We start from the raw sequence: 27,493 nt of genomic DNA, 5'->3' as shown, positions 1-27,493 counted from the left end.
CAAATTATTAATCATTTGACATTATAGAGTGGAAATGAGAACAATCAGGCATAGATCTTGCATTTATAAAACTCAGTGGGCACAGCTGGAACGCTAATAGGGTAGATTAGAAGCTTAGGTTGTCCAGAAGTAGCTGATGAGCATGCATGTCATTCAGATTCAGTATAATAATTCTGCTTTCCAAAAGACTTTCCTTAATGAACAAGATAGAGGCTGTGTCTAAATATTAGTAACTGTGTAAATTTCTTAAGAGGTCATTACAGATTTTATAAAACAATACTTATTTTAGTTTAAGGTAACTAGAAAAACAAAACATATAATTCGTAACACTTTAAATGAAGAAAGTGTGGGCCAGGAAGTCAAATCAATAGTAAACTATTCTGAGTCTTAGAACAGCAACCCATTCTCCAACAATTGGTTCAAAAATACTAAGTACTGACTGTACTAAGAAGCAATCCCTACTTAGTTACATGGGTGGGCTGTATGTTGTTCTTTTCCATTATCAAAACAATTCAATGAAAAGGTCTAAAAATGCACCTCCAAAGGGTTCATTTTATTGTACAAATGCCATCTGCTTTATAGCTAATGATCAGATCTCAGAAACAGAGACATTATTCCAGGAAATGGTGAAAGATATTTAGTATTAATCTAACATGTTACTTGTGAAGAAGTATCTGGCAGGCAAGAAAAGTTCTGTGTGTTTTATTTAGGAAAAATTCGGTATCATTTTTCGCTATAGTTTAAATGATCTCTAAGACTTTGTACAAATGTAAATATAAAAATTAAAATATACTGCGCACTATAATTTTAGAAGCTGTACTTTTTACTGAGCATAGGGATTATTCAGTAAAAATTTGCTGAATTAATCTGGCCCTAAGAATAAATTTCTTTTAAGGCGGGTTTAAATGATACAAAATAATGACTTAGCATTGTAATAAAATGTTGTCAATTTTATTAAAAGTAGATTCCATTTCTTCACACAAGTAAGTTTTGTGTTTTTTTAAAGCCCATTTTATTGTATTGTTTCATCAGAGTAAGTTGGCTCAGTGAAACTGTCACTGATAAAAACACGTACAAAATTAGCACCAAACATCTATAAATGCAGATAGCCACAATGACCTTTCCAGTATGTACAATCTCCCTTTACACATACACACATATATTTACAGCTAATAAATAACATTGAAAGTCAAAGCATTGCTGATATATATATAGTGAAGTCTGTAGAAGTCAGAGTTCCCAGGGCCATACACTGACTGAATTTATACTTTCTTAAGTTGATGTACCCTTGCTCAAAACCCAAATCCCGAGAATTAATGAATTATAACAATGAAGGGGGATGCCAACAACAAGTCACACAACATTTTATTTTTAGAGAGAATTCATTCCAAACTGGCTGATGTCAGTCACAGCATTCATTCTACTTTGTACAGGCACAACTGTATCTCTCAGATGAAGGAGTGTTCCGGCACCACTGGAACATTTTCTACTCAGTGTGTTCTAATGTACCTCTTAATCATTTACCTTCCGAGCCATGCTGAGCAATAATCGTGTATGTGGGGCTTCATACGTGAATATGTGTTCAGACACCCACACACATTCACAGTTTGGATTTTCAGTAATAGCCTCTGAAATATTTGACTTCTCTATCATTTGATAATAATATATAGAAAAGCATTCTGAAAATATGAGATCTAGTTTATAAATAAATGTTCACTCACTCTTGACTAGTTGTTAAAAACAACTTTCATGACAATTCACGTGGATATAGCAATTGATCCTTTTCATTGTCCACAATGGTTTTAAGCACTGCCAGTGACTATATGACTGACTTTAACCTTTCTGTTTCTTTACTTAGTAAAAACAATCTTTGTCTAAAATTTGTAGGACTTTGCATGATGCAAAGTTTCATCTTGAATACGTGTTTTCTTATCAAAGTTAGGGAAGAAAGAGACATGCTCAAAGTCTGACTGAAGCATGGCTGAAATAAGCCTAAAATTGAACAGTAACTATCATACATTAAAGGACTTCAATGAATGTAATTTTGAAAGTCTGATAATAAAATTACAGTATCATTTTTTTTCCTCTGTAGTTAAAATTCTGTATCAGCTGATGATAACAGGCTCAGTTGAAAAGCCTATCTAGGGAAAAACTATTAAAATATAATCTTGAAACAAAGCAGGAAAAGGAAGGGGAAATACTAAACCATAAACTGTTAAGTTTATTAAGATTTAATTGATCTCAACTTTATATATCTCCTTTAATTTGTAACTTAGTTATGATGCAACCAACCGTAGAGGGGGTTTAAAGGTTCAGTGCTTTATCAACTCTATTCTTCATTTCTATCTCCAAGTCACTAGTTCCTGGTTCACTCTTGGACTACATTCCAATGGCAAGAGGAGAGTAATTCCAAGAAAGTAGGGATTTTGATTGACAAGTAAACGGGTCCTACTCACGCTGCAAAAAAACTTACTTCCTGTATTTAGACTCAGAGAAAACTCTGAGAAGGTTATCAGTCTAGAAAACGCAGAATCCCAATTAAAAATGAGATTTTAATCAATTTTAGGCTATGGCTAAACTTACTACATGAAGAGATCTGATTATTTTATCATTTTAAATAACTCATTTTTTTCTCAAAGGACAGAATGCAGTGCTTTTCATATCTGTTATTTTTTTAATGTTGGAAGATGTGCTATTTGGCCACTATACACCTCAAATTGAATTAGTTTTAGTATTTGAGACTGTCTCCTAAAATAACTAATAAGGCTAGAGCTGGGGTTAATACTCAGGAAAATCCACATTTCACCATCTAAAGCACTGGCGTCTTTTGTAAAAGTTACTTCATTCTTCATAGAATTCATATGCTGTTCTTTCTTCTGTAGCTTTGCCAAGTTTCTGAGAGAAAACAGAGGAAGAATGGCAATTTATTATCTTAGTGTTTTATAACCCTCTTCCGTCCCTCACCACCTTCAAGATGAAAAAGTAGTCAACCAGAAGTTCAGAACAAAGGTTGTGAGAATAAATGTAATCAGAGGAAGTGGCAGGCTCATAGGAGTCAGACAGTCTAGTATTTACTTAGCCATGTCTTGATAAGGAGTTTCCTTTTCAGAAGACTGAATTGAATGATTTCAAAATTTAGCAAGATTTCTTACTTCTAAAACTTGTTAAATAAAATACCTATTTTTTTTTCCTTTTCTTGTGGTATGAGTCTTCTAAAGAGTTTTACCGGAAGATGAGAGAGAAGCTTTTATTTCATTGACTTAGTCACAGAGGTGAGAAACAGCAGAAGCTTATTAGTCTGAGTCATAATTACCTCCTAGATAAAGTTCAGGAGTAAAAAAAAAAAAAAAACAACTCCCTAAATATCTGTTGTTTCAGTAATCTTATCATCAGATGAAGAACATATCACTAGACTATCTTAGATAAAGTCTTATAACTTACACAAACGTGACAAGAAATACTTGATAAACAGATGAGTTGGTTCCTAATTTTTCAAGATTTTTTTTTTTAATTCACATTACAGATTAAAGTCATGGATGACCTTGGGATAATATATACATAAGAATGTTTGTCTACAATGCCATCCCACTCCAGTACTCTTGCCTGGAAAATCCCATGGACCAAGGAGCCTGGTAGGCTGCAGTCCAAGGGTTGCTAAGAGTCGGACACGACTGAGCGACTTCACTTTCACTTTTCACTTTCATGCATTGGAGGAGGAAATGGCAAACCACTCCAGTGTTCTTGCCTGGAGAATCCCAGGGATGGCAGAGCCTGGTGGGCTGCCGTCTATGGGGTCACACAGAGTCGGACACGACTGAAGTGACTTAGCAGCAGTAGCAGTAGCAGCAGTACATAACTTAAATTCATATATAAAACTTCATATAAGAGTTCCTTTTGAAGAGTTAAAACAAATATGAAGAACCTCAGATTTGTGATGAAGAAAAACAAAGCAATGAAGCTCTTAGTAGAAGTATACACTTAGATAAAAATTCAATTATTCTCCCTGGCTCAATACCAGTAACTATTCTCCATTTCAAGTTTATCTTGAGTGCTCTTACATTAATGTTTTTAATCCAGACGGCTTCATCTTGTCCAAAGTATATATGTCATAATGCCATAATGTAAAAAAACTAAAAGAAGGTAAATATTATACATGTATAGAGAAAGTCTGAAATCCATACTTATCCATTGATAAACTGTATTATAAAATAGAAATTAAAAATAAAAGAGATATGTCACATAGAACCTTTAATATGCTTTTTCTGATTAGAGAATTCTTCTGTACTTTTGTCTGTAAATGCAACTGGGGAAGACAAACCAAAAGCAATTAGCTTTTCTATTTCCGTATGATGTTGTGACCAACTTTTCCCACTGTTTTCTTGTGTCACTGGCTGGTATGATATGATCTAAGCTTTCCTCCTTTATACTTACAACCCTTCAGCACTTGCACCTGGCAAGGGGATGAGTGGAGGAATGGAAGTGACATACTTTGGGAATTCCAGGAGGGAACGTGGTGGAGAGAGAGGCAGTCACATGTTCAGTCTCTACTTAGTACTGACGCTCTGGAAAAATTCAGCTGACAGCTGCCATGTGGATTAAAAGATCAGGTAGAAAAGATCCAGGCAGTTGTTTTGAGGTAGAAAAGACAACCATCTTCTAAACTTTTAAGTCTACAAGCTTTCCATCTTTGGGGGTTTTGAGACGGATGCTTGGTGGCTGCCCCTTTGGCTCCCTGTCCTGGAATCTGCTGGCACTTAGAATCAAGGAGGACTCTGGTTTTGGCTGATGTTTCACTCCCCTGGGTACCTCCTAGGAGGAGCTGTGCCCATAGCCACAGTGATGGCTACAAACTTGTGATATATGCTCTGCACACAGGTCTGTAAAGGGAGCAGGGTTGCAGTACAGGAAAAAGCAGAAGTGAAGATTCTGTGGTAATTCAAGAAGTAAAATAAAACCTATGAAGTGCACCAGAGCTGGCATAAAGAACAGGAAAAAGAAAATAGAGGAAGTACTGCTAAAAGCAAATGGACAGGTCTAATGTGCCTGCGTGTGTGTGCGTGTGTTTGTGTATGCTCAGTTGCTCAGTTGTGTCCAACTCTTTGTGACTCCATGGGCTGTAGCCCTCTAGGCTCCTCTGTCCATGGGATTTCCCAGGCAAGAATACTGGAGTGGGTTGACATTTCCTACTCTAGGGCATCTTCCCGACCCGGGAATTGAACTCGCATCTCCTCCATTGGCAAGCGGATTCTTTACTACTGAGCCATCGGGAAGCCCCCTAATGTGTATACAGAAGACTTTAAGAAAGACCACCTGAAGGTTCTCATCACAAGACTCAATCCAAGCCTCTAGTTCAGGGTGAAGGGCAAAGCATGAAGCACCATCCCTTGGAGAGCAAGTTCAAGATACCCAGAGAGCCTGAGCCCATGATGCTCACCAGCCAGACTTTCTATTCAGAGACTTGTCATGGCATTTCACAAATATCACAGGTGACTTTCCTTTCTGCAGATAAGACATTTTCTCCCGGGAACAGAAGATCACCCTGTGGAAGAAATTGTATGTCAACACAGCATATTGGAACAATAAAAATGACTTCAAAAACAAATGCTTCTGTCAGGGTTTTCTGAAACTCACATGATTCTTCTGACTGTTTTGATATTTCCAATAATTAACTATTTATACTCAGGCCATTCCAGTCAGAACACATCTGAATCAGATGGTTATTTGCGGGCTTTATGCACTGTTCGGCAATAAAGCTCGTTCATTAATATAGATTGGCATACAGATAGCCTGGAGCAGGTTTAAAATCACCAGGCTCTTAGAAAAAGATGATACAAGATCAACTTTACCACTTCTTAGTGTCTGCATTAAGGAATTCAGAAATCAGCTTTCAACTGGCCCTGCTAGAGAAACACTACTCTGTATAGCTTCTCCATTCATAACTTCTTTCCCTCCCCAACTTTGGTTATAAAAGAAAATGACAAAAGAGAAATATATTATTGATCCTAATTTAAAGAGTCATTTTTATTTACAATAATGGTATACTGAAGTTTACAAAATCCCTGTACATTCAGTATGAAAGACAGTGAAAGTGTAGTTGCTTAGTCGTGGCCAACTCTGCATTCCCATGGACTGCAGCCTGCCAGGCTCCTCTGTCCATGGAATTCGCCAGGCAAGAATACTGTAGTGGGTAAGCCATTTCTTTCTCCAGGGGATTTCCCATCCCATGGATTGAACCCAGGTCTCCTGCATTGTAGGCCGATTCTTTACCTTCTGAGCCACCAAGGAGGCCCCATTCAGTGTAAAAGTTTTAAATCCTCTGAGGCTGTCTATGCAATTCATTTTATAGATCTATGTGGATTTGGGTGGGGGAGAGAGGATGAGATTATCTTGGAATCTCATCCTTCTTGAAGAGGTTGGTTTTTATTTTATTAAAAAAAAATTTGGCTATATCTCTTGGCTTGTGGGTTAGCTCCCCAACCAGGGACTAAACCCACACCCGCTGCAGTGGAAACTTCCAATCTTAACAACTGAACTGCCAGGGAAGTCCTAAGAGGTTGGTTTTAATCTCTGAATGTCCCAGTGGCATCACTAAGGTTCTCTGCATAACTGTTTTGTGCTTGCAGGAATCAATGTTAAATGAGAAGTCGAAATTTTTGACTTCTAATCTCAGCTTTACTCAATGATTGTGGCAAATCAGTTTATGTTTTCTTTCCATGAAATGCAGAAATACCATTACTTCTCTAGTATAATAATAAAATAATACTCTTAAAAAATAATAAGAATAATTTTCTAGGTATATAGTTTTAAATGAATTGCATAGAGAGCCTCAGAGGATTTAAAACTTTTATACTGAATGGGGCTTCCTTGGTGGCTCAGAAGGTAAAGAATCTATCTACAATGCAGGAGAACTGGATTCAATCCCTGGGTATAGGTATATAGTTTTAAAAACAAAGCCTACTAAAGTTTCACCTGAATGTTGGAGGCTCCAGAAATACTATTTCTAGGTAAAGACATTTGAGTGAATCGGAAGTGAATGGAGAAAAATTAATTACTTTTTTTGAGTCTCTCCTGCCTTTACTCTGATCTTCCCAATATCAAAGCCGGGGCTGCTCCACCAGTTGGACCAGCTGAAGTAGGAATCGCTAATCCATTTGAGTTTCAACATTAGCAATTCTCCAATATCCACCTCCGTGTAAAGTAGAAAGGAGTATGTCTTATTTGTGGAAACTTCAGGCCTGAATAAAAGATCAACATATTTGGTTAGTTCTGAAAATCAGAATTCTTTCCCTTTTTCTTCCTCCTAAAAGGTAAATAGCTTTATTGTTTGGGGAGTATTTTAAAAATGCAAAAAATGTCCAACAAAATACACAAGATGAATGTCCATGGCACTTAGCATATTTTGAAAGATGGCTACACCCTTTTAAAGTATTCCAAATTTTATCCTAACAATATGAATTACGTAATAGAATTCCTAAGAGAAAAATTCATAAGTCCATCATTTAGAGATATTATTTTCATTTTCATATATTTCCTTCCTTTTTGTATTGATAAGTGAACATGTGTTTCCTTTGTCACAATCATAGTGTACATGCAATTCTCTATTTTTTCTTTATTCACTTCATGTTTTACCTTCCACTTTTTAACATGCATTACCTAGTTTTCTATAACTACACTTTTTAGAGGCTAGGTTGATTTTATTGATTTGTTGAACCACAATTCACTTAACCATTGCCTCAGTTTTGGACACTTACTTTGCTTCTAATTTATGCTATTATGGGTACCACTGTAATGAACATCTTTTGCCTTTTAAAAAATTTAAAGGTTTTAAAAAAATTTCCTATTGAGTACACCTGTTTTTAGGAGTCCTATGCCAGGGGTCTGGGATCTAATGCCTGATAATATCAGGTGGAGCTGATGTAATAATAATAATCAAGCGCACAATTCATGTAATGCGCTTGAATCATCCTGAAACCATCCCCCATCTCCCAGTCCGTGGAAAAATTGTCTTCCACAAAATAGGTCCCTGGTGACAAAAAGGTTGGGGCCTGTTATCCTATGCCCTTTCTGTTCCTCAGACTGATGGTCAGGGCAGGTAACAGTGCCATGATAAGCCCCCATGCTGAAGGTAAAATTCTGTGGCTACTCACAGGGTAAAAGGGATGTTCTCGCTCTCAGCCACAGTGCCATACAGAGAGATCTCGAAGGCCTGGTTGGTGTATGTATTACTCTCAGTTCCAGAAAAATGTATCTTTACTTGGTAATGGAAGACTGTAGAGAGAAAATCAGAACAAGCTCTTATCAGTCTTTATGGAAACACTGCAGCACAAACAAGCAGGCACTCTCAACAGCAGACTGCATCTTACTAGTGATCAACAGGAAGCATTCATACATGACTATAAACGTGACTCAGAAAGATTGCTTCATATCTGTACAGTGCTTACTACTAGAATATTCAGGCTTTGAATTCTACTTCCTTGCAGAAGAGTGTGGTTGTAGTGGATAGGAAGAATCCAGGTATATCTGACTTGGTAAGCAGATCCAGAAAGTAATCATCTTTGATCGGGTACTGGGCTTCCTAAGCAACTCAGATGGTAAAGAATCTGCCTGCAATGCAGGAGACTCAGATTCGTAACAAAATGGGAGTATCTTAGAAGGTTTGGTATATTCCTCCCTCTCAAGACTAGTTCTATTTTCAAATACAGGTGGTTCCTGCCTTCACTTAAAGCAGACTTTGTTGTTTAGTAGTTCAGTTGTGTCCAACTCTTTTTTGACCCCATGGACTGCAGCCCACCAGGCTCCTCTGTCCATGGGATTCTCCAGGCAAGTATACTGGAGTGGGTTGCTATTTCCTTCTGCAGGAGATCTTCCCAACCCAGGGATTGAACCTGTGTCTCCTGTATTGTAGTCAGATTCTTTACCGCTGAGCCACCTGGGAAGCCCCAAAGCAGATTTTAGGAGTTGGCATCCTTTTTCTGCAAAGGATGAGAGTAAAGAGTTTAGGTTTTGTGGGCCACATAGTCTCTGTCTCAACCACTCAACTCTGCCATGGAGGCATGAAAGCAGCCTTAGTCAATACAGAAATAAATTAATGTGGTTACATTCTAACAAAAGTTTTTTTTAAAGAAGCAGATGATGGGCTGGAATTGGTTCAAGGGCCATAGTTTGATGACTGTGTATGAATGGTTTCAAATGAACTCACAGCCTGGTACTAATGTGGTGGCCCATGCTAATGGGCACAAGCACAGAGGATGGTGGCAGGCAGAACTGATGCACAGGGTGGTGCTGTTGTGCCCTGGGCCTTACTAGCAGTGGGAATTAGGAACTCCAGCAACACGGATTAGTGCAACTTCCTCTCTACCAACAGAAACACAAATGAGGGCTCAGAACTTAGCAAAATTGTTTTATCATCTCTATTGCAATGGACAAAATCAGTACATGTGATGCAACAAGCATGATAATAAAAAAAAATAGGATCAAATCCATTTTCCTATTTATAAGAGTCTCCAGCCTACCTTTGTAAGGCATCTGAGAACGAGTCTTCAGGTACATCTTGCTGCTTCTTTTGGCTCTGACCTTGTTGATCTCGTAGCCCATGTTGTTGCAACGGTTCTTTCTGCAGCTCAGGCAGAGACCTTTCTCAAAGGCTTCTTTGGAATTGCACCGGTAGGCCTTACTTGGATTTTCTTCATTCAACAGAGAGTCAATGAAGAGATGAACGGAACGTTCATGGGAGCACTTCACTAGCTGATCCACATCTGGGGAAAAAGAGACACAAGGAACATTTCAACTCTGTGACAGTTCACAATGAGTGTTTCATCTTGCATGTCTAATATAGCTGAGATGTGGTGTTAGAACAAAATTATCTCCTTGATCGTAGGTCCTGTTTAAGGAGGTACTCTTGATAGCAGCTTCTTCCCTACCCCAAGAGTGTTAAAGCTGCCAATTTTATCAGGAACTTTAGATGCTTCTGCTGTCTTATATTTGTGAGTATGTTTACGAAGCTGTAATAAGGACATCCAAGATAGAAGTTGATTTCCCCCAGTTCATCACAACTTTTGCTTATATTGAAAGTATATAATACTTCTAGATGCTTCTGGAAGTATACCCCTAGAAACCACATCATAGGTATAATTGCCATATTAACAGCATTTTATCATAGATACTATGAATAATTGAGGAGTGTGTCACTGTTCATGATTTTTACATTAAATTATAGAAATAATAGACTTAATAATTATTTCTATAATTTCTATAATTATAAAATGTATTATTTCTATAATTTCTATAAATATAGAATTATAGAAATAATCAGCAATGTCATAAAAGTACAGCTTTTTATCATAAGGTTTTTTACAGATTAAAATTAGTAACATTATGCTATAAATTCTATAACATAGGCCCAAAACACCAGAGTATATTGGTTATAGGTAGGTCCCATTGTCCACAAGGTATGCAAAGGTCTGTTAAAACAAATCATAAAATTAACACACACTAACATGATTATTCAACATTAAAAACTAATATTAAACTGTATTTTCTTCTTAAAAAGTTGGAATATTTATTGTTCGGGAATGGTGATTTGTACATCTCTTTAAAAGGCTGGCAAAAGAAATTTGGACTAATTGACATGTCCTTTACTTTTAGTAGAATTAAAAATAACTCTACTGGTTTTGCACTGTATTCAAAGTTTAATGTGTAGCAAGACAATACTTTTTCAAAGGCAAGGCAGTTTTCTTGCCATCTCACTGTTTGTTTGTTTTTCCCTTTTATTACTGCAAGTGCAGTACTCAGTGCAGCTTACAATATAATACAAGATGAAATGTCTATCTGACCCCAGGAAGTATTGAGGCTCCAAGGTGAGCATGCTAAAATGTGACAGACTTCTTCAAAAACACATCTTGGCTAGATGTATATTCAAACTATGTACTTGAGGAGAATGGTAGGGCACTTGGTCAGTAAGAGTTAAGACAACAACTACATTTAGTTAACTTCTGAATTATATTTACCTCCAAGGCCTCTCTCTGCAATCACACGGAGAGCTTCCCCAATGTTACATCCTGGTTGGAAAGTGCCTCCGTTAGGGTAAATGTCCACATGCCCTACTGGTTTCTGGATTCCGATACTTCGACCTGGTGACCCCCTGGTGAATGTGTGTAAAACGTCTACAAAATCCGCATCATCAGGAGAAAGGCGACTTGGAGCTTCTGCATACTCGAAGTTAGGTCCAGCTGGATCTAAGCCTTAGAGGGAAAACAAAAAGTCCTCAAAGATTTTTATTTATTTATATATTTGGCTGCATGAGGTCTTAGTTGTGCATGTGGGATTTTTCTTTTTATCACATGGGAACTTTCCTTTGGGCTGCATGAATTCTCTAGTTGACGTATGTGGGCTTAGTTGCTCCACCACACGTGGGATCTTAGCTCCCCAAGGAGAGATGGAACCTGTGTTCCCTTAATGCGAGGTGAATTCTTAACCACTAGACCACCAGGGAAGTCACTCAGAGATTTTTAAATTCCCATTAGTTTTAGTCTCCATCAGTATCATCTTAGCATTCCATTGCTCATCATTTGAATGTAACTGGCAGTTACAGATTGTTATCAGCTCCAATTCTGTATTGACTGAGTTTTAAATTACTGAGATTCATAAGAGAAGGCTTATCTCTTCTTCAAATAAAATTTGAATTTTTCAAACTAATCATTAAATAACAATTTTCACACAGGATGACTTGATTCCCTTTTGTAAATTATTTCTGTGCCTGGTTAGAAGGCTTGTAAATAGTGTTGGGCTCTTTCTTCCTCTCTACACAGGCCAAACTATCTATTGCCATTGGCCTGGATGACAGGTCTCCTTTTTCCAAATGGCCTCTGGTGCGGGTCCTTTTTCTTTCTCTCCAGTATTGATGTGAGAGGTGACAGATATGTGTGCATACACTATCAAAGCACAGAGCAAAGGTTTGTTTCTGAGATGCCACTGGGCTTTCTGTGTTTAACTCTGCATCGTTTCTCTTCTTCTGCCAGTAGATGGTGAGCCCATGAGAGCAAGGGTCTGAATTTTATTTTATTCCAGAAAAAGAGCCTTCCCATGTGATAATCAAATGGCCAGGCATACCCAGGAGGGTAACACACATATGCTTGTTTGACAAGCATCCTGATTCTCTTTCAGAGCAACAGGCAATGCAGTTCTTTTATTTTAAAAGAAAATGGCACTGCTTTCTTACCGGTTATCCTGTTGACCTTCTTATTGGTCAGACTTCCTGCAATACCAGCAGCATGGGCCCCAAGGCTGTATCCCAAGAGATGCACATTGCCCAGGGGATAGTTAAATTCATCCTTTGGAAGACGAACAGAAAAAGGAGTTTTATAGTTCTTTGCAAAATATCAATGCTAAAAGAAATAAAAGTTGAATAGTGTTTCAAATAAATAAATATCATTTTCAAAATAGGGGCAATACTGAAACCTAACTCTATTTATTTTAATTTCTTGTTATAGGTAAGAGGAACATAGACTATATTGTTGAGATTTTCTCTTTCCTTACTAATATTTAAATTAGAGTTTTCCAAATGTCTGAAATAGAAATGTATGGAAACATGAATTTTCATACATCTGAAAATATATGTATAAGTGTATATTTATATATTGGAGTAAGAAATGGCAACCCACTCCAGTATTCTTGCCCAGAACATTCCATGGGCAGAGGAGCCTGGCAGGCTACAGTCCATGGGGTTACAAAGAGTTGGACATGATTAAGCGACTGAGCACCATATTTATATATGGTATTTATATATATATATGAGATTCCCTGGTGGCTCAGATGGTAAAGTGTCTGCCTGCAATGTGGGAGACCTGGGTTCGATCCCTGGGTGGGGAAGATCCTCTGGAGAAGGAAATGGCAACCCACTCCAGTACTCTTGCCCAGAACATTCCCTGGGCAGAGGAGCCTGGCAGGCTACAGTCCATGGGGTTACAAAGAGTTGGACATGACTAAGCAACTGAGCACCATATTTATATATAGGTATTTTTATATATATATAGACATACACATACAGATATATATTTAACTCATCACTTTCTACTCAAATACCCTGTGTTACTTTATTATTTAAGGTTACTCAAGCAATGACTTAAAATCAGAAACTATTACAAAGGATGGGACACATATGGGCCAGCCTTCTCATTCAACAGATGAGAAGTCTGAGTTCCAGGAATGTGATCTGATTTGCCCAAGTTCACTCTCCTGGTTAGCAAAAGAGTCAAGAAAAGAACTTTTATCTTTTAATGATCGATTCAATAAACAGAGCTTATTTTTAAGTACCTGGCTTAAATAATGGCCTGTGAGAGTATTATCTTCATTTCAACCCCAAGATACTTTCCAAAGGTAATTTTCAAAGGATGACCTCAGAGAGTCAAAGTGAATAAAGCTCCTGATCCTCAGCTACTTCATATCCTACACACTTTTCCTGCCATTTTTTTCCCCTAGCTCATCTCCTTCACTCCTCCAACTCTCAACAAAAATCCAGATCTTTAATCCACACTAAGAAATAAGTAATATTAAAATTTTCATCAAAGATTGATATTCTAACAGGTCAAAGCCTGGATAAAATTTCCATGTGCCAGCCAACTGGTAGGGAAGGATTTGGCTGAACATGACATCTTTCCTCTGCCCTGAAATAACAAGCTTTTGTCTGTTCTGCCCACTTAGTTCTTGGTCTCAGCAAATCTATTCACCATGAAAATATCAAAGGACAGTGCAGGGCAGAACTATGCTTTATGGGTTTTATAGCTTTATCATTTTTATCATAATGCTACTTTTAGCTGAAAAAAATAATGACTATGCTTATTTTGAAGATATGAGTTGACCCAAAAAATATCTATATCTAAATGTATAAGAATAAAGGGCTTCCCTGGTGGCCCAGATGGTAAAGAATCTGCCTACAATGTGGGATACCCAGATTCGATGCCTGAGTCGGGAAGATCCCCTGGAGGAAGGCATGGCAACCCACTCCAGTATTCTTGCCTGGAGAATCCCATGGACAGAGGAGCCTGGCAGGCTGCAGTCCATAGGATCACAAAGAGTCAGACACGACTGAGTGACTGACACTTTCTCTTTTTTACCACAAAGGAACAAAAACCGGTCGTTAGTTCAGCTCTAGCCAACTGGTCTGTTTTGGATATACAAGGCTCCTTCCCCCAGTCTTACCGCCATCCAGTTCATAAACTTGGCCACATCCTGTCCCACCAGCTTGGTGTACCCTGCAGACACTGGATAATGCTGCTGGGCCCGTGACAGCCAGTCCACCACGATGACGTTGGAGTCCGGTTCCCTCTTGTACAAGGCAGCCACGAGTTTTGGCACCCAACTCTCATACATTCCTGTCACCTGAAGAGGATGATACAAGCATCCTTAAAATGCCCACCTAAAACTTGTTGTATTAATAGATACATATGTCAACCCCATACATTAAATGGGGGGGAAAAATCCATAGGAAGCCCATGGCTCATCAGTAAAACTTCAATAATTTATAGTATTGAAAGGAAAGATCAACCTGAATAAGTTAAAATTTACAGTAGAATGATGGACTATTTTAAAAGAAATTTAGTTTAAATACTTTCAAATGGGTTAATAAATATTTCCCAACAGAAATATTTTGGGGAATGTGAGTACCTTTTATTCTTTTTTTTTCATTTTCTTTTTTAAATTTTTAATTAGAGGATAACTACTTTACAATATTATGTTGGCTTCTACCATACACCAACATGAATCAGTCATAGGTAAATATAGGTCCCCCTGCTTTGAACCCTCCCACCTCTCTCCCCATCACACTGCTCTAGGTTGTCACAGAGCACTGGCTTTGGGTTCCTCGTGTCATACATCAAACTCTCACTGGCTATCTGTTCTACATATGGTAATGTATATGTTTAAATGCTTTTCTCTCAAATCATCCCACCCTCTCATTTCCCCACTGTGTCCAAAAGTTTCTTCTTGCTGTCTGTGTTGCCTTTGCTGCCCTGCAAGTAGGATTGTCATCATTGCTGTCTTTCTAGATTCCATACCTTTATTCTTATAAAGGGTTATTTACATACAAAATTTGATGTGATAGTGAAGAAAAATAGTTTTAAACATACTATTCTAACAGAAGATAATTTTATTTAGCAATCTCTTAATACATTAGAAAATTATTAGTTTCAGTTCAGACTTGTTCACCATCCTTTCAAATTCTTGATTATCAGAGTGCAAATTAATGAGGTTTAATTATCAAATTTCCAAAATTATGAGATTGGTCTTGTTTTGGAGATAAGCAAACTGCCATCTGTAATTCTTTACTTCTTGTTGATAAAGGCCCCCAAATTCAAAGTGAAAAGATTTATGCCATCAAAGAGGAGACCCTGAACATCTTGGCAAATATGCTTATTTTTAAATAATCGAACACATTAAAAAAAACATAGATGACAAAATTCCATGCCATCCCGCCAGGAGCCTATACATAGCAACAACCTGTTTTAAATCTACCCACCCCTAATACAACCTGAGAGCTGATCATACCGTAGCCCTAGTAAAGGTTGTGACTCAGCAGACAAAGAAGATTCTGAAATAAATGTTTTAGGCTGCTTTAAGGGGAAATCTGTAAAACCTGTATTCTTCTTAGAGTAAACGCCAATAGAAAAATTAAGACTCTTGAATTCCCAAACCAAGGGACTTTGTTTGAAACTTTGATCTTAGGTGGTGGGTCCTTTCAGATCTGCTTCCTTTATTATTTGTATTTGTATTTGTTTTCTTTTTAAAAATTTATTTATTTTGTAATTGGAAGATAATTGCTTCTTAATATTGTGTTGTTTTCTGCAATATATCAACATTAATCAGCCATATAATTCCATTCTGTTTAATCTATTTTGTAGGATAAAACATTAAAACATGAACTCTCGATTCACGCCTGACACTAACAAAGTGGACAAATTTTCACCACATTGCTGTGCTTTGTGGAAGGAAAAAGCAAGCCTGGGACTCAGGAGATGTTGGTTCCAATCCCAGTTCTTCCCCTAATTACGTCTATGAACACAGGCACTGTTTTAATCTTACCAGGGCACCTATGAAACAAAGGGATCAGATGATCTGGGAGTTACTCTCCACTCCTAAATGTCTTCTTGTGACCACTTTGGTTCCCAATCTACTTGCAGTGATACGATGTCCGCTCTATAAGCTATATGGAAACAGTGACAGACTTTATTTTCTTGGGCTCCAAAATCACTGCAAATGGTGACTGCAGCCATGAAATTAAAAGATACTTGCTCCTTGGAGGAAAAGCTATGACCGACATAGACAGCATATTAAAAAGCAGAGACATTACTTTGATGACAAAGGTCGGTCTAGTCAAAGCTATGGTTTTTCCAGTAATCATGTATGGATGTGAGAGTTGGACTATAAAAAAGATGAGCACCAAAGAATTGATGCTTTTGAACTGTGGTGTTGGAGAAGACTCTTGAGAGTCCCTTGGACTGCAAGGAGATCCAACCAGTTCATCCTAAAGGAAATCAGTCCTTAATATTCATTGGAAGGACTGATGCTGAAGGTAAAACTACAATACTTTCGCTACCCAATGAGAAGAATTGACTCATTGGAAAAGACCCGGATGACAGGAAAGATTGAAGTCAGGAGGAGTAGGGGCTGACAGAGATGGTTGGATGGCATCACTGACTTGAAGGACATGAGTTTGAACAAGCTCTGGGAGTTGGTGATGGACAGGGAAACGTGGCATGCTGCAGTCCATGGGATCATAGAATCAGACACGATTGAGTGACTGAACTGAACTGATAAGCTATCTCAAGCACAAAGAGAAAGCAAAGCCAAAAAAGCACAAAGGTGATGTGAGATCACTAGGAACATGTTGGAATCTTCTATGAACACATCTCTGTGTGGCTGCTTTCAGTCAGGGTGCAAAGCCTGAGTCTTTGGAAGAAGCAGATGCAATGCCCGCCCAGCATAAAACCCTAAAGAATTGGTCCTGCTCCATCTTTCTCCTCTCTTGGAAGTTGAAGGGTAACCACCATTTGCAGCTGCCTTTCCAGAGAGGATGATGTCATTTCTCCAGAACACAATGCTAATCACTCCTCCTTTTAGCCGGTGGTGAGGAGTGCCAACATCACAATGAGAACCCTGTACTTAAACACAAGCAGGTGGCCAAGCTCCAGGACATCTGTGGCTGCACTGCCTCCTGGGAAGTGTCCTGGGCACCCTGCATGCTAAGCATTCCCTTGGGTTTCTCATGACAAAGCTGCAGAACCTCCTCACTTAGTCCCATACCCTTAAATGGCTGAGAAGCTTACCTCAGATAAGGCAGGAAAATCTTATTTTCTCTCACCCCCTATTATAAATTTTTTCTGTACTATCAGTGCTTCTGAGTTGGGCAATCTGTCAAAGGGCAAGGAACCCAACCTACCCCTACAGCGACTAATACTTCAGCGACTGATAATTTTAGTAACTGCCTAACAATCTTATCCTTTCTTTTTAAAATTTAACATAAGACTCTTCTATAAGTGAAGTGAAGTGAAGTGATGTGAAGTGAAATTGCTCAGTCGTGTCCGACTCTTTGCAACCCGGTGGACTGTAGCCCACCAGGCTCCTCCGTCCATGGGATTCTCCAGGCAAGAATACTATAGTGGGTTGCCATTTCCTTCTCCAGGGGGTCTTCCCAACCCAGGGATCGAATCCAGGTCTCCCGCATTGCAGGCAGACGCTTTAACCTCTGAGCCACCAAGGAACCCCCAATCCCCAACAAAAATATCAATAACCTCAGATATGCAGATGACACCACCCTTATGGCAGAAAGCAAAGAGGAACTAAAGAGCCTCTTGATGAAGGTGAAAGAGAAGAGTGAAAAAGCTGGCTTAAACTCAACATTCAAAAAACAAAGATTATGGCATCCAGTCCGATCACTTTGTGGCAAATAGATGGGGAAACAATGGCAAACTATTTTCTTGGGCTCAAAAATCACCACAGATGGCGACTGTAGCCATGAAATTAAAAGACACTTGTTCCTTGGAAGAAAAGCTATGATCAACCTAGAAGCATATTAAAAAGCAGAGCCATTACTTGGCCAACAAAGGTCTGTCTAGTCAAAGCTACAGTTTTTCCAGGAGTCATGTATGAATGTGAGAGTTTGACTATAAAGAAGGTTGAGTGCTGAAGAACTGATGTTTTTGAACTGTGGTGTTGGGGAAGACACTTGAGAGTCCCTTGGACTGAAAGGAGATCCAACCAATCAATCCTAAAGGAAATCAGTCCTGAATATTCATTGGAAGGACTGATGCTGAAGCTGAAGCTCCAATACTTTGGCCACCTGATGTGAAGACAAAGACCACTCATTAGAAAAGACCCTGATGTTGTGAAAGATTGAAGGCAGGAGAAGAAGGGGACGACAGAGAATGAGATGATTGGATGGTACCACCGACTTGATGGACATGAGTTTGAGCAATCTCTGGGAGATATTGAAGGACAGGTAAGCCTGTCATGCTACAATCCATGCGGTCACAAAGAGTCAGACATGACTGAGTGACTGAACAGTAACAACAACCCAACAAAGGACTGGAAGACAAGGACTCACCTTCTTCAGTTCCAAAAAGGTAATATTTCCTAGCTTTTTTCCTTCTCAGTTTCCTTAAATCAGTACTAATTTTTAATAGCTTTGATTCACAGGCACAAACGGAGAAGGCAATGGCACCCCACTCCAGTACTCTTGCCTGGAAAATCCCATGGAAAGAGGAGCCTGGTGGGCTGCAGTCCATGGGGTCGCTAAAGAGTCAGACATGACTGAGAGACTTCACTTTCACTTTTCACTTTCATGCATTGGAGAGGGAAATGGCAACCCACTCCAGTGTTCTTGCCTGGAGAATCCCAGGGACGGGGGAGCCTGGTGGGCTGCAGTCTATGGGGTCGCACAGAGTCGGACACGACTGAAGCGGCTTAGCAGCAGCAGCAGCACAGGCACACAGCTGCACTTGAAGTCTCCCTTGCTACCTGCACCCAGTGGTCCCACTGAAGAAACCAGGTTGTTCACTGAAATGCCTAGATGAGTTGTTGCACAGACCACCTAGTTCTGCACAATGAAACTCAGTCCCACAGCCAGTGGCCCAGCCTCTGAGCCCAGGCACTCAGAAATGTCAGGACACACGTGAAGAATGTAAGTGGTCTTATTAAGCAGTGGGGTTAATGATAGAAATTACCACTATCTACTGATACTGGGTGAGTCACGTCATCTTAGTGTGAGGAGGAAATATTTTTCAAAAATTCCTAAATTACAAAATTCTCTCAGGGACAAGTTGAGATACCTGAGATATTTAATTTATTTCTGTCATATGAATGTTAAGCTTAAACTTTTTTGAAAAGTATTAAAAGCTAAGTTCTAAATATAGCCAAAATGTGTCTAAAATAACCAAAGATTATATTTTCCAATATAAACCTCTTAAAATGTAAAAAAATCTGTCAGAAATTTGAAAATGCAACTTTATCATAAGATATATAATATACTACCTGAACTCTAGCAAATAGAAGTGTTTTGTTAAGATAAATATTCCTGTGAAATCCATTAGTTGTTTCCTTCATCTTTATAAAAGTAATAGCAATTGTCCTACACTGTCAATAACAAAGGCACTTAAGTTATGTAGGAAAAAAAAATCAGGAGTACAAATAGCAACCATTAGCTGATTCATCTCATTGAAGTTAAGTATCTATTACCACATTCACAAACTCTGGACATAATGGAAAGATAATATTTCTTTAAGCATCAATTTTATCTAAGTTCTTTTTAATGAGCTATAAAAATCTGTTCATTAAGGATTGAAAATATTGGAAACAAACTAGTTAAGTAAGAACTATACCATATAAAGGGACTAGCTGGTATATTTAAAGAGAACTATATTTTTCATATTCTTGAAAAGTAAATATAAGCAGTTTTCACCTTTGCTAATCATCTTGCATGACAGTTCCCTGGCTAGCCCTCTTTCATCTCTAGAAAAGCTCCCTAAAGTTTACAGTTGGAGAATATTGGGAGAGGAGGGACGTCCAGTCTAAATTCATTTTTTTTAACAGATCAGTAAACTGAGGCCCAGTGGTGAGAAGTGGCTGGATCCAGTCACAGAGCTAGAGAATGGCAAAGCAGAACACTAACAGTCTCTTCCCTCTACCCCAGCCCTCTCCTCACTCTCACAGGTCATCTTCCTTAGGAAAGGACTTGGGTGATGCGCCGGATGAATCAGGATTATGCCAAGTCTCCACTGGTTCCTCTAACCCACACTCTGCTCTGTACTTGAGCAAAGGCTAGGGGAATGGCCAGTTTGAGGTCACAGCTAGGCACCATGGTAAACTGAAGGCTAGCACTGTCCAGAGGAAGTACCCATGAACTCGTGGCTTTTCTTATATACTTTAAAAAAATTTATTTTTAATTGAAAGATAATTGCTTTACAGTATTGTGTTGATTTCTGCCAAACATTAACATGCATCAGCCATAGGTATATCTATGCTCCCTCCCTCTGGAACCTCCATCCCACCTCCCTCCCTATCCCACCCCTCTAGGTTGTTATAGAGCCTAGCGTGAGTTCCCTGAGTCATACAGCAAATTCCCATTGGCTATCTATTTTACATATGGTGATGTATGTTTCCATGTTACTCTCTCCATACATCCCACCCTCTTCTTCCTCTCTCACCCACGTGCCTAAGTCTGTTCTCTATGTCTGTATCTCCATTGTTGCCCTGCAAATAATTTTATCAGTACCAGCGTTCTAGATTCCATATATATGCATTTTTATCTTTCTGACTTACTTCACTCTGTATAGTAGGCAACTTGTGGCTTTAGATTCCTCAATCCCCACCTGAGCCAGAACTGTTTTTATTCCAGTTTAAAGCAAAGGCATCACTGGGTTCCCATCACCGGGCTCTCAACAAGCCTGTTAGAACGCTTAGTTCATGCCAGTCTACTCCTTCCTAAAGAGCCTTCCTTACCGTCCAGCCATGGATCACCACAAAGGTTTTGCTGCTGTGGTTGAAGTGACAGTTAGCCACAGATTCGGTCACTCCAGGAATGAGGTGGCAAGTGTCCTCAGCTGTGTCTTCGGGAGTCCTGAGAGCAAATTTACTTTCAATGTCTCTAAAATCTTTTCCTCCTGTAATCCCTGAAAAGGAAAAATTGGATAGGAGGTTAATTAGAGGGTGGTTTGTTTTATTTGCTGGACTAGTGTGTTTTAGATTCACAAGCAAATACCAGTAATGCTATTTTTGTTTCTAAAGTAAAAAAAAAAAAAAAAAGTGGATTGCAAGAGAATGGTTGATCCTCCAGTGGTACTCAAAGTGGACAGTGCTCCAATGCTCAGTTGTGTCTGACACTTTGCAGAGGATAAGATAGTTGAATGGCATCACCAACTCAATGGACATGAGTCTGACCAAACTCCAAGAGATAGTGAAGCACAGAGAAGCCTGGCATGCTGTAGCTCTTGGGGTCACAGAGAGTCAGACAGAGTGACTGAACAACAAAAACGAACAACAACAAAGCTTGTTTGAGGGAAGACTGTTTCCTTTTCACTAGCATTATTTTTAAAATTTTAACAAGAAGAAAAGTTGGAAGCATGGGAACATTTTGTATGGAATTATTCCTCCCCACATGGCAAGATACATCAGTTCAAAATTGCTTTAGTGATTTGTTCAGAAATATCTGTGCTATGTATGAATTATGATTAATTCTTTCCCCCAATGTTTCTTTCCTCACTTATGTCTTCACAGACTTCCACACAAAGCTGACGCTTAAAATACTACAGCAGAGGTGGTTATGGAAAGAATACACTCTTCATTATTAAGCCCCGACTGAGTCAGGAGAGAAAGAAAACTTTGGCCTATTTTTGAGTCTCTGGACAATACTTCTAAATGTTGATGAATCTTCACAGGGTATTTGTAGGAAGTACATACTATATCACAGTAAACATTTTAAGTACATTTTAAGTAAATTGTATTGCAATTTACTTTTGATTTTGCCCAAGAAGTTCTTCTATTGTTAGAAACTGCCTTAGAAAATTTCAAACTAGGTTAGTTTCACCCACATCACTCTGTATCAAATAATTAATGTTTCCCTTCTTAACAGTCTTATTTTAACATGTTCGATCAGCAAGCTTTTTAAAGCAGAAATAACCTGAACAGTCTGGCAGACAGATCTCACCCACCACCTGGTTGCCAAACTGATATTTAAGCTTATTGCTCTGCATAACTCCAGAGGATAACAGTCACTTTTAGTCTCTTTTTTTCTAGAATTATGCAACATGGAGGCCTAGAGTTGCTGGTGGTTTTGAAATGACTAAGAATATTCTTTGAAATTATTAAGGCAGGATTTGTATATTTCTATGAAAAATAAAAGTCTATTAAATCTCTAACTCTTGTACCAGATTGTCATATGGATCACTCAGAGCTCCAATTTCCCACAACCATCATTTCTATGGGCTATATAGCTTGTAAAGAAATTTAGAAGAAAATTCATACATTTGTAAGAAAATTTGTATTTGAAAACTTCTGTTTCTCTTTTCATGGATTTTTTTTTTTAAGTTACAGAAAACATAATGAAGGCTTTGACAAGAAAACAGTACCCCTCTATATGCTATGTGATGTTTTCAATTCTTTGTCTATTCTGCATATGAAATTATAGATGCTGCTGGTGTTTTATCAGTCTTTCCCTCTCCTTGGTGTTCTGACACATACCAAAGGTATTTCCACATACATGGTTGTTTGTAATCCCTTAAGGATGTCTTGGCATTCTAAAGATGAGTGTGGTTTCCCAATTTCTACCAGCCCTCATACAACTGACTTAGGCCAGAAAGAGTTAGGGAGAAGGATGGACCCTGACTGTGGGTCAACAGTGTGTTTAGTCATCGTAATATATACACTGGGGATTGCTCCTGGCTGGCTGATGAACTGATTTGACTCAGCTGCTACTAAGGAAATTATTGTTTTTTATACATGGAAATGATAGTAGAAGGACCTTTCACTAGATCCCCTTAGAAGTAAAGCCATCTTAGAATAGTGTGTGTTACAGAGGCAGTTGTCTAATGTTTAATCCTTTATAAGGGCTGAATTCGACTCATCATATTAGTAACATCACACCATCAGATGTGTCCTCATCAAGCACTAAGGAGAGATTTGGGGGCATCAGGTAAGTTACAAGTCAATGCATTTCTTGACTATATGATCTTTATCTCTAAAGTCCTAAATAAGTAACAAAAAATCAAAGTGTGTCAACAAAGGCTAGGAGTTATCTTAACATAGATAATAACTCACAGAGATGAAATTAGGTCAAGTCAAAACCCTTTAAAGGTATACTTATAGAAGGTACATTGTAGAAGGAGCATTGAGCATCCCAGCAAAGTGACTCTAAAGGTAGTTCACAGTTATCAGATAAATAAGATTAACATGTATGTGAAGACATGAGGTATATGAGCTCAGTTATAATGCCATTCTCTTAAAGTTTTTACTTCTTTCCTTTCTCTGTTTGTTTTTCCTCTCTGACACACACAAACATACACTCCTAAAGAACTTCATCAGTAATTCGTCCCTTCTCTGAGGCTGGTGGTCATAGTTATTGACTCAGCTTCTATAGAATGCTGACCCCCCAAAAAAAAGGTTTGGGGAAAAAAATCAGTGTTGTTATCTGACTGAATTGATTGGAGTTTTCAGACATTCCAATGTAGACAAGGCACTTGCTTATCTAACAAGCAGATTTACTTTCCAATTTTATAGAAAAAAACGTTTGCAAAAATAGCAGCTGTAAACTCTACAGCCTAATTTCTCCTCCTGAAATAAAGCAAGAGAGGAGGGTTGAGCTAAAAATACATCGTCAGAAAGAAAGTGAACATTTCCTACTGCCAAATCTTCCCTGGTGCCTGACTCCCACCTTTCCATACATTAATCAATCATGCTCTTGCTGAGCTCTGCTTCATTTGAAGGTGCTACGTGCTATTTTGCTGTCATCACTCATGTTTAACTCAGATATTAGCCTAGAAATTCACTATGGCCAGTCAAACAGACTTGTAGCTACTGAGCTCTTCAAATTTCCTAAAGAAGGCCTTGCAGAGATTGTGGTGGCTCTAAGAAAAACGGAGAAGGCAATGGCACCCCACTCCAGTACTTTTGCCTGGAAAATCCCATGAACAGAGGAGCCTGGTAGGCTGCAGTCCATGGGGTCACTAAAGAGTCAGACACGACTGAGCAACTTCACTTTCACTTTTCACTTTCATGCATTGGAGAAGGAAATGGCAACCCACTCCAGTGTTCTTGCCTGGAGAATCCCAGGGATGGGGGAGCCTGGTGGGCTGCTGTCTAGGGAGTTGCACAGAGTCGGACATGACTGAAGCAACTTAGCAGCAGCAGCAGCAGCAGCAAGAAAATAAAGAGCCTGAGGGCAGTGCCCATATCCTCATATTTTTCTTAGAAATTGAAAATGGAGAAGTATAGTCAGAGCCCAGAGGTGGTAGTACTTACCATTCCCTCCTCACACTTGTTCCTTTCTACTCTGAATGTCTTACTGCTGCTGCTGCTGCTAAGTCACTTCAGTCATGTCCAACTCTGTGTGACCCAATGGATGGCAGCCCGCCAGGCTTCCCCGTCCCTGGGATTCTCCAGGCAAGAACACTGGAGTGGGTTGCCATTTCCTTCTCCAATACATGAAAGTGAAAAGTGAAAGTGAAGTCGTTCAGTCGTGTCCGACTCTTCGAGACCCCATGGACTGTAGCCTACCAGGCTCATCTGTCCATGGATTTTCCAGGCAAGAGTACTGGAGTGGGGTGCCATTGCCTTCTCCGGAATGTCTTACATTCCTACCTAAATTAGTTTGGAGGAGAGAGAGGGCAGAGAGTTGCTGTGATAAGAGAAGCATAATATAAAGAGGGGATGGGGGTTAGATTTAGAGTGGGAAGGAAGGATGTGAGGGGGATTAATTTCAAGTCCATTTCCAAATGATTCCTCCCTTACAAAGCATTTATAGCTATGAAAGACATAGATTGATTAAATTGATTAAATCCAATTTAATTCCTTAATCACTTGTGTCTGTTTGCATCGAAGAGTAATTAAGGAATTCAAGGAATTCCTTAATTAAGGAATTCAAGGAATTAAAAGGTCTAAGAGGATTTTGAGTCTGGTCTAAATTCCTCATTTTAGGGCTGAGGAAGCAAAATCCAGAGAGGTGACACTGACTAGCCCAGTAATTTAGGGTCCTGAATCTCGCAGGGAGTCTGACAAATACTTTAAAACTGTGAATGACACTTATTTGTGTGTGTTTTTGGTCTAAGTAACATTATCCTGTGATGTACTTTCTGAAACAAGAATTTGGAGTTTGTTCCACCCATTTTCTCAGATAGTGTAAAATACTATCTAGGGGCACATGCTACCTCGTAAGATGTTTGCCTGTGTGTCTGGTCAGCCGCTCTAGTCCGGTAGGACTCTGTGGGACCCCACGGACCCTAGCTGCTGGATTCCACCATCCATGGGATTTTCCCGGCAAGAATACCAGGCTGGGTTGCCATGCCCTCCTCCAGGGAATTTTCCCGACCCAGGGATCAAACCCATGTCTCCTGAGTCTCCTTTCTCCTAATGCTGGGATAGACTGAAGGCAGTAGGAGAAGGGAAAAACAGAGGATGAAGTGGTTGGATGGCATCACCAACTCCACGGAAACTCCAGGAGATGGTGAAGGACAGGGAAGCCTGGTGTGCTGCAGCCCATGGGGTTGCAAAGAGTCAGACATGACTTAGCGACTGAACAACAAATTGAACCTCCAGTGTTCTCAAACTGATCAGACAGAAAAGATACTTTTTTAAATCAGCTTTCCTTTTTTTTAACCTATCAAAAATGCTATTTCATATACAGCAGAAACTAACACAACATGGTAAAGCAATTTTACTCCAACTTAAATAAATTAAAAAATGTTATTTCACAACTCTGTGCTGAAATAGCAAAGTCAGAGACAAACTTAGCAGCAAAGTCAAACTTCACTATAAAATGAGCCACTGCAGGACGTGCTGCCTGAAAGCACATCCAGGAGACACGCCCTGACTGCAATTCCACCAAAGAGAAAAGAAAACGTTGCCTCTTTTTATGACTTGCTTCAGCTGCCTTTTTAGTTCTGCTGTGTGTTAGCTGAACCAAGGCTCAAGTTACACAGGCTGCCTCTATCGTGGGCAGGTCTCAGGCTGGCCGCTCTTCTTCCCTGCAATAAACTCACTTCTGGCCTGGACGCCTTAACCCTGGTGAGCGGTGACTGGGATTCCGCCAGTGGCCTCCCCGAGGCGCCCAAGAAGCCCCAAGAGCTCGGACCGCACCACGGGGCAGGGCGCCCGAGTCGGGCTCAGCTCCGAGAACAGTCCGAGGACAGTAAGGGTAGCCAAGCGCAAACCTGGCAATCTCCAAGTCAGCGGTCAGATTGCTGGTCGCTCTGCCACGTTTTTTACGGCGGGGGTGGGGGTGAGGGGAACGGTGGTCAACCCTTCACCAGGTTTGCTGGCGGCTAAGTAAATCCGAGGGTACAAGAGTGGAAGCTGGACAGCTTCCCCGGCGCCCCAGTGCGTGCAGGACCCCGCGTGCCCAGGACTTCGCGCTCCGCGTCCTCTCCTCCACGTCCCTCCACGTGGAGAGGAGGGGTGTCCAGAGTTGGGGTCAGTGCCTCCCTCCGCTCCCCCACAGGCCGGCTTCTCCAGGAGAAGGGGCCACTTTCTACTCGCGCTCTCACTGGCTGGGGCTGAGCTGCCACCAAGGCCAACCCAGGGTCACCTTGGCCCCCTTCATTTCATTCCAGGGCCCCTGCAAGAGGAGAGGTTAAAGCAGGTCACCGCTGGCAGAGCCCTTCCTCCCTCCTCCCTGGCCCCACCCCTCACACTCTACCGGACCTACCCGGCTCCTTTCCTTGTAGAGCCCAGGCTCCAGGGAACTCAGCCCCAGCCGGAGTAGAGAGGACTGCGCGGGAAAGAGAGAAAGGGGTACTGGAAGCCGCCCCAGAGAGATCGGAGGAAAAATTTCTTCCGTGCTCCTTCTAGATCCCACCCCCGCGACCCTTTCTGAGGCAAGCGCTCGGGCTAGGAGAGTCCTCGGTGCGCATCGCAACCCCTTCCTACTTTCTTTCCTTCTCATCCTCACAACGTGTGCAAATGGCCACTGAGCCTATTCTGCAAGTGGGGAGTCTGCGCGCACTTACTGTCTGCGGCGACCAGCCCTCCGCGGGAGACGGTCAGACTCTGCAGGCACACGCTCAGAGCCAGCAGAAGTAGGGCCTTGCTCTCCATCTCGGGGGATGTCCCTCTGTAGGAGATGCAGGGCACCAGGCGCGAGCGCGGACAGAACAGTAGACCCGCTGAACCCAAGGCGGCACAGGCTGGAGCAGCGGTCTGGCACAGAGCAAGTCACCCTTTAAAGGGGAGGGTGGGGAGCTAGAAGCGGCAGGTTTCCTCGGAGGAGGAGGAGGTGGGGGAGGAGAAAATGAGTCCG

General features: G+C 40.2%; 1 protein-coding gene across 1 annotated transcript; it reads right to left on the bottom strand.

The window, feature by feature from the left end:
- Positions 1-929: 929 nt before the first annotated feature.
- Positions 930-27,493, bottom strand: LPL (lipoprotein lipase). Its single transcript, XM_061425826.1, has 10 exons — positions 27,204-27,493; positions 20,989-21,158; positions 14,197-14,376; positions 12,218-12,329; positions 11,007-11,240; positions 9,513-9,755; positions 8,148-8,268; positions 7,053-7,235; positions 5,435-5,539; positions 930-2,895 (listed from the first exon to the last, which is right to left on the bottom strand). Coding segments are annotated over exons 1-10 (1,437 nt in total). The 5' UTR covers positions 27,292-27,493; the 3' UTR covers positions 930-2,894.

This window comes from Bos javanicus, chromosome 8, assembly GCF_032452875.1.
Source record: "Bos javanicus breed banteng chromosome 8, ARS-OSU_banteng_1.0, whole genome shotgun sequence".
Lineage (NCBI taxonomy): Eukaryota > Metazoa > Chordata > Mammalia > Artiodactyla > Bovidae > Bos > Bos javanicus.
Note: the sequence above shows the minus strand (reverse complement) of the source record. Positions and strands in the feature narration are given on the sequence as shown.

Excerpts from the sequence above, each read along its gene's own strand:
- LPL (XM_061425826.1), bottom strand. The coding sequence starts at position 27,291 with ATGGAGAGCAAGGCCCTACTTCTGCTGGCTCTGAGCGTGTGCCTGCAG. Across the intron at positions 12,330-14,196 it reads AGTTTATGAACTGGATGGCG|GATGAATTTAACTATCCCCT; the intron begins GTAAGACTGGGG and ends CGTCTTCCAAAG. Across the intron at positions 5,540-7,052 it reads GCAGGAGAGACTCAAAAAAA|GGTGATCTTCTGTTCCCGGG; the intron begins GTAATTAATTTT and ends TTTCTTCCACAG.